This window comes from Epinephelus moara, chromosome 8, assembly GCF_006386435.1.
Source record: "Epinephelus moara isolate mb chromosome 8, YSFRI_EMoa_1.0, whole genome shotgun sequence".
Lineage (NCBI taxonomy): Eukaryota > Metazoa > Chordata > Actinopteri > Perciformes > Serranidae > Epinephelus > Epinephelus moara.
The window spans coordinates 38,109,913-38,118,389 of NC_065513.1; the positions used below are offsets into that span (position 1 = coordinate 38,109,913).

General features: G+C 39.4%; 1 protein-coding gene across 2 annotated transcripts in view; it reads left to right on the forward strand.

The window, feature by feature from the left end:
• dapk1 (death-associated protein kinase 1) overlaps positions 1-8,477 on the forward strand; it is a 119,101-nt gene that overhangs the window by 64,578 nt on the left and 46,046 nt on the right. For both annotated transcript variants that reach the window (XM_050051809.1, XM_050051810.1), the window contains exon 8: positions 3,088-3,240. In XM_050051809.1, the coding sequence (XP_049907766.1) occupies positions 3,088-3,240 (153 nt within the window). The remainder of the gene's footprint in view (positions 1-3,087; positions 3,241-8,477) is intronic.

Below are 8,477 nucleotides of genomic sequence, written 5' to 3' on the forward strand. Positions count from 1 at the left end.
GCGGTGGTCACTCTGTGTGGAGTTTGCATGTATTCCCCATGTTAGTGTGGGTGTTTTCTGCTTCCTCCCACAGTCCAAACACATGCAGGCTCAGTTAAATGGTGACTTTAAATTGCTCGTAGGTGTGAATGTGAATGTGTCAGCCCTGTGATAGTCTGGCGACCTGTCCAGGGTGTACCGCACCTCTCCCACAGTGTCTGCTGGGATCTGCTCAAGCCCTTTAGCGACCCCTAAGAGGATAAGCAGTCACAGAAAATGGATGGATGCTAATTGGGATTTATCTCAATAAATATGACTCGACAGGAGGGTGACTGTGAGCAGCCATTCTCCATGTGACATCTGATTAGTTTCGCTTTAGTGACTGGGAGCCTACTTTTATTCTTTATTTTAATTCCAACCTTGAAATGAAATAACGTTGTTGCCCCATTGGTGAGCCTGCACGAAACTCACGGTGTCACGGGGCAAAGTATCTAAGGTAATAATAATAATAATTATAATAATAATAATCTCAACAATAACTTCAAAGTCCACATTACAAAGTCCTTCACAAAGGCAGCAAAGTAAAAGAGAGAAGTCATAAAATCATCAGGTTTTAAAGGTTTGTAAAGGATTTAAAAAAAAATACATTTAGGTGTAAAAACCAGTAGAATTAAGAAGCATTTTTAGTAGTCCATCCTCAGAACATCAGTAACATGTGCCAAGTGTAGTCGGATTCTCTTTCTCCTTGTGAATTCCTCTACACATCTTTCCTTAAACTCATGACGTTTTCCATTGGGAAATTTTTAGGGATGCACCAAAATGAAAATTTGTAGCCGAAGCTGAATAAAATAAAACGCTTGGCCGAATACCGAGTACTGAATACTGAATGCCGTTGTTTAGTTTTTCAGTAGTTTTTGCAGATGAACCCCCTCCAGATTAGTGTTGTCACGGTACCAAAATTGGGACCCACGGTACGATACCAGTGAAAGTATCATGATTCTGAGTAGTATCACGATACCACAGCGAAAATGAGGCAGATGTGCCTTTTGTCCTTTATAAAAAGATAAATCACTTTTCTATAATACATCAATGATATTTCAATAGAATAAATTACTTATTGACTTATCACTTATTGAGTGATTAACATAGGGGGGATCAAAATAAAATAAATAAAATAAAAATCAACCAAAAATCAAACAGCCGGGCCGTTCACATTTCTCACAGAGAGAAATGTGAACGGCTCGTTTCCCCTCTGACACGTCACATCCCTGTGTGCTGTCACGGCTCGGCTGTCCAGGTACTTTTGGGCAGTCATGACGCCAACGAAAGAGGAAATTATTGGACCTGGAGCCGGGCTTCTCCATCGCCGGTAAGCCGTTATCTTGCGCCACGGAGCACTATGGCCACCGTATTTGACAGGAATGCGTATTCCTGTCTGTGTCTGTGACCCCCGTTCAACCCACATCCGGCAGGATTGGCCTTTCGTTGCTGGTTGAAATCTGTACTTGCACAGCATGCTCCTGAATGATTTCTTTTGCTCGCACAAAACTATTTTTAGTAGCAAATGCGAGTAAAACGCTCGCACCGTAGAGCTCTGTGGAAAACAAAGCATGCTGTTTGATTGCGTCATCAAAACACGCCGCTATTATTCGGCCTTGCTTTTCACTTATTCCACCGAATACCGAATGTGTGTTGTTTTTGCAATATTCGGCTGAATATATTCGGTTACCGAATATTCGGTGCATCCCTAGAAATTTTTCATGACTATTCAACTGCAGCCCAGGTTTGTCCATTAAGACATGCTTGTGTCTCATTCCCTTCCTGGACTCAAAAGTTCCCACAACACTTTCTACGTTCAAAAGTTTGTCTTCTTTCCATCATTAATGGCTATTTTGTTATAGATGAAAACAGTTTGATTCAGACACCAAATGTTTTATTGACATTTAAAATAGTTTTTGCCCCAAAAGAAAGAATTAATTATTCAAGCATCTATTAAGTCACTTTTTACCCACAGTGTTGCATGACTGGGGAAAATACTGTGTGAACTTTGATTTCTGAAGTTGTTTTCCAGTCCAGAAAAATGTTTCTGAGCCACAAAGGTGCAGCTGGGCTCTTTTGATTTTAGTGACGCCATTTTTCTTCAGGCCTTCTGCAGTCTACACAGTTCATAGACTGAGGAGGTTTAAACTGTGATCTGTCAGTCCATAGTCTGTTCAGCTGATATTCCAACAGTGTTAGCCCTGAGATTACCGTGTTATAGGCATAATTGTGCACTCTACACTGAATCAGGAAACTGCTCCTTTTTAAATCCGCACACATTTTGATGCTAAGCTTCCAGTTTCTTTAATCAGTGACAGGAAATTTCTTCTACTTTGTCTCTTCCTTGTTGTCAGTCTGGTCGAACCTTTGTGCAGCGTTTTGCTCTCCATGTATAAAACAAACCATTCACATAAAATAAGATCATTTTGTCAAGAGGACTTTCTGCAAACTAAAAGCATGAAAGACCATTCAGAAGTATAGATTAGTACTTTCAGCCATGTGGCGATTCCAGACTTTTGAGCAGCAGTGTACATCTTGTTTTCACGTGTGCGTTCAGCTGAGAGGTGTGAAAGTGTGTTAAAACTCTTGCACCCTGCTCAAACTCCTCACATGTTCATTGTAACCGAGAGCCGTCCAGCTGGCTCTGCTCTGATAATGTTTGACTAACACACCAAGTACGTCAGTTTGATAGCAAGGCTTGACTAATGAGTCACCATTAGTTGCTATGTGGCTCCATAATCACAATCCCCACCTCAACGTGTAGTAAGATCTCAGTTTCGGTTTCGATGGCTGGAACCAAACAGCGATGGGTGAGTTAGTGTTTAAATTGAAATCCATTGATTACAAGACCCGCAGGGACAAGTTAGATGATGAAAGAGCATTGGTGCTGTTCAAGTAGATTAAATTGACGGTTTTGAAGTTGTTGAGTTGATTAAAACACAAATGTAGAGCTTAACATGCAGTCAAAAAGAAATTAATCAAATTCAGATTATCTTGGTAAACAGGTATTTGACTGTATTGTCTTCATTGTCTCTACACATCTAACCTCACTGTTACCCCTCTGTACAGTCTGAGTGGTGCATCTCCTTTCCTGGGTGACAACAAGCAAGAGACTCTGGCCAACGTGTCGGCCGTCGACTACACGTTTGACGAGGAGTTCTTCAGCGGCACCAGCGTCCTGGCCAAAGACTTCATTGCACGGCTCCTTGTCAAAGACCCTAAGTATGTATGATCCTTCTGTGTGATATTTGAGACGGGGATTTTGATGGTATCTGCTGGGTGAAAAACAAAAGTCGACAGTTTTCAAAATGGGGGAAGTAACCAATGATTATTTTCAGGATTGACTATTTTTATGTCAGTTGTTAGAGGAATACATCACCCCCCAAATGGTACGTTGAATTCATGAACAATTCCCATGCCTCCAATGAATGAAGAATCCAGAAATCTATTAAATTCTTAATGAAAGTCATAGGGGTCTCTGTTTAACAACAGCAAAACTATATCAATACAACTGGTTGCAAACTCTTACACAACTCGTGCATTATGATCCAAGTCTCAATTATCCAGTTGAATATTCAGAACTTATCTACGTTCTCTTCAAAGCCAGACTCCATTGACAAAAGAGTCATTTTTCCTACATTAACACAGGAGCTGCTGGTCTTCTACTGCCTCTCTTAGTTAGTTTGTGTTATTGTGTGACTTTGGTGTTTTAAAAAGTGACGTTCGAGTTCACTGCAGTCACACAATAACACAAACAAACTACTGATCAAGGCAGTGGTAGATCAGCAGCTCCCGAGTTGAATGAGGTAAAATGAAACTTATAAATCAAACTTTAATTTCAGTTCCCTGTTGGAGAGGGCCGTCTGTTTGGGAAGCACTGAGCATATAGCTTGATAAATGAGACTTGGATTGTACTGCACGAGTTGTGTGAGACTTTGTAAACAGATGTTTTGATTTAGTTTTGTATTATTTTATTTTGATTCGTCTTTCACCATGGTGGCATGCAAGAAAAGTTCTCTTCACAAATTCACCATAACACAGGGTGAGCAACTGATATACAAATGGTCATTTGGGGGGTGAAGTATTCCTTTAAGTCTAGAAAACATGACAAAATAGTGTAAAATGACCCTCACAGTCTGCCACAGTCCAAGTTGGAGAATTCAAATCGCTTGTTTTGTCCAAGCAGTGGTCCAGAAAATGTCGGATTTTTCTGATGACTGCAGTGAAAACATATAAAAACTAATGCACATTTTCTCCTTTGGAAACACCTGGGGCCATATTCACACAGCTTCCTGATGCCAAGAGTTGTTCCTAGAAATTTATTAGAAATGTTATGTTTTCTTAGAATTAACACTAGGTCCTTGTAAAGATAAAAGTTATTCACAAAGCATCTTAGACTTTAAAAGAGCTCCTAAGGTGCAAAACTGTTAGGAGCAGGGAGGAGGACTTTTAAGAGGCTTAAGAGTTTCTTAATCAGAGGAGAAAATGGTGGAAACACAAAGAGGTCGGAGGAATATTCTCCAAACACTGGAAGACAGTGAGAAAATGAAATACTACAGATAAGATCATGCAGGAATTATATTTGTGGTTCGTTAGGGATACACACACAGTTCCCACCCAGTGAAATAACACTGTAACGCCAGAAACAAAATGATCACAACACTAAGATATTTGGAAAACTGGAAAAATGCATTGATGACTTTTGTCTTCCTCAACCTTCCATCAGCAGAGTGATCACACTAACAATGACAACACTTTCACAGTCAAAAGGGCATGTTTGCGACAACCAATCACATCTGTTAAACAGTGAATCATACCTAGCAACAGGGTTAAACACACCTTCTCACTAAGCTAAATGTTTCTGTCCCTTGCTTGCTCACATTTGCTCTGAGAACTTTCCAAATCAAAGCTAGAGCTTCTTACTCAGATCTTTTAGGTTCAGTTAGGAGAGTGTTCTCAGAATGTTTGTGAATACAGCCCCTGGTTTTTGATCACACAGACCTTTGTCAGCTCTGCAAATGCTCAGCTAATGATATTTCATTGCATTGCATTGGATTAATGAGTTCAAACAAAATTGTTGGCAATTAATTGTCTGTCAATCAAATAATGGATGAAGCTTAACGTAAACCAATCAGTCAATTTGACCTGTAGGACGGTGTTTTAAGACTCAGATTACACCATGTTTTTTTTTACCTTATTTGAAGACTTAATTTCCCATATTTTGTGGAATCACCATTTGAAGTTCATCTTCTAAATACATTAACAACAAGACAAGCATTTAAATGAGGAAGACCGCATCTTTTTGCCAGGTAGAATTCAAAAGTAAAGCAGCATTATGAATAAAATAATCTATCTTATCTCTAACTCAGTTTGAATTCTATAATATTTGACTTGAAAGACACTATTCTAAGTATTGGCCCACTGAGGAGTCTCATTTTTTCTGTTCTTAAAGGCAGACAAGAAAATTGAATATAGGCCTACTTCCGATATCCCAAATAAAACCATCTTGTCACAAGAGACGATCCAGCTTCTAAAACTGTGAGCGTCTTCCTTGTTAATGTGTTGCTCTAGCAACAGATGAATGGCTGCAGCAACACTTATAGACCGTGAACAATGGAGCTAGAGGCAGAGGAGTGAGGAGCGGTGAATAATTATAGGTGTGAAGATAATTTCATTTAGACGGGATAAAGTGAGAAAAGGAACGTGGCGCCTTAAACAGACGGCGGGCGAAAGAGGAGTCTGACTTTACAAACTTCATCTAATGGGGCTTTTAGAAATCCCCGACCGAGCGCATCAAAACGGAACGGCTTTTAATTGATCTACATCGTGAGCGGACATGGATCCACTCAGCTGGCAGGAAGAGTAATGAAGGTTCCCCTGAAGGAGACACACATTAATAATGTTGGCCATGACACTGGACTGCACACTCACTGATCACTGAGATTATATCAATGCGTCTGGTACATTTCCTCTCCTAAAATGTGGACGGATACCATCACCCCTGAGTTCACTGTTACCTCAGTCAGTAGAGTGAAGGTTTGTGGGTTTGTGCTTTGACTCAGGTGTGTGTGAGCACAGTGTAGCCTCAGTTAGAAACAGGGATGTGGTACTGAACAGACGTCAACGGGAGGAAGTTTTGTGCGCGTCTAATCGACCGCACCAGTTTCCCTAATGGTTATGTTGGCTTACATTAACAAACTGAAACTTTGTCTAAACAATGTCTTCTTGTTTTCATTGTTAGTTTACAGAAGTTGTAATAAGGGAAGAGCATCTGTACTTTTAACCACTTTCAACCACGTTCCTTAAAGGCTTTTACTGAAGGTCAGATGGAGGTTGAATGTAGATTACTGCTATTTAAAGCGTTAGTCTGTTAAAAATGTAAATTAAATATAATCTTTGTATGGATGAAGTGCCAACTTTATGCCTTGGAACATCTACTTCAATTTAAGCGTTTTTTCCGTTAAGATATCTTATGGGAAGTAGTACATGACGTAATTGTCACAGAAATTGTTTCCCGTTTACTCGCATGTCTCATTACCATATTAGATGTGTATTTAAGAGAAGTATAAAGAGTTTCATAAAGGAAATGAGATGTTTAGGTCAACAAAGGTCAATATATCACACTATTTTGAATGGAGATGAGCTACAGTGAGAACAGAACTGATGAATTACTCATACATGTTATAAAAAGATGGCATCCAGTAGTGTTTTAATTTGTAGAAATCTTGTTTGTTTGTGATCAGGAAGAGATATTGTCACATTTATACTCGCAAAGCTTCAACTAGACTGCAGCGAACTAACAAAATTGTTTTCAGTGTCAAATAATCTGCCACGATATCCTCAAAGAGTCTGAGCTGATGTATTCAGATGTCTTGTTTTGTCCAACCGTTCATCTATTAATCATTTTATCTCTATCTTGTTTAAATTTTGCCCTTTAACGCTGTGACACAATGACATTTTAAATCCCATTTGGTGGTGTTAGAAGGAGATTCCTGTTTGCACAATCCGGGATGTCCAGTTAAAGTAATAGATCCGTGAGTTTGATGCCTTATTAGAAGCCTAAACACCAGATTTGCTGGATGATAGTGCGTCTTTCTGCCAGAGTCTGTTGTCTGTCGACCCAGTGGCCTCATTATAACAAATGAGGGGGCTGCATTTTTCACACAGTGCTGATGTCAGTCTGAACAGTGGCTTGAGTCACACTGCTCCAAGAATAAGCTTTGCAAATCGTTAAAATAATTGTTCAATCTTTCAAGGTTTAGCACTTATTTTACAGTAAGATGGGATATTAGTGTCTCACAAGTGCATCATCATAATCATTTCTTTGCAGTTATATGGGAGTGACACTTTCTTATATCCATCAGCACACAGCTGTGATTGTTGTCCGTGCTCAGTAATCCTTCGTTCAACTTGTCCACAGCTTTCATGGACTGTTGACAGCAATCAGTGTCTCTGAACATCTTGCAGATACAACCTTACTTTAAAAAAATGCTTCTGGTGTCTCTCACAACCACACAAATAATTTTGAGGAGAGAAAAAATGCCTTCATCCATGTGTGGGATGTGGCCTAAAAAAATTAAATTCCAAGTCCTCTCGACACGTAAGGATTGTGTGTCAGGACACTTTGAGGAGTGTAGAGACTGAACAGCCCATTTTTGTGAAAGGCTTTATTTATTTTTTCATTCATTCATTCAAACCTTTATTTTCATTTAAGACTTAGGAAATCGATTGGGGGTGACCCTCATTTTCAGTGATGCCGAGCATGAGCAAAGACATTAACAACACAACAATACACAACAACAAACAACAATGTCAATAAATGATCGCTAAAAGTAGAAATACTGGGTGATAAATATGCTATAGTGTTAAACAAGATCATATATAAGGCATTTAAACAGCCATAAGTGTGGCAGAGTGTCCAAGTTTAATGTCTTTTGCAGATTATTCCATGTTTAAGGAGCAATGTAAGCGAAAGACACTCTTAAAGGTTGCGTGAAGCAACAACCTATTTTGTGAGCGAGTACCACGATTATATGAGGTCAGAGTGAAAAGGGATTAAATACAGGGTGGAAGCATCAAAAGTTTATAAATGAACAACTGCCAATGTTGTTCCCAATGTTCTCCAGTCACCTTGAGGCGTCCTGTTCTACATATCTATCAAGTTAGTAAAAATCGATATGGTGGTTAGGCCTAGATAAGAAATGAGCTCTCTAGCGCCCCCATTTTGTTTGATGGGGTCAATAATGGTGAGTGATGAGCCACGCCCTCCGCAATATTCATTGCCTTATAGAAGCTCAGTTTTAGTAAGTTTTCCAAATTTTGCCAAGAGGGAACTTTAGATATTGGTCCCTAGATTATGTTCACCCAGTTTCATGCAGATCGCTCAAACTTCCTAGGAAGAGATCCATTTTAAGTGTTTTTCAAAAAATTCAAAATGGCGGAAAATCTATGTAAGCGGA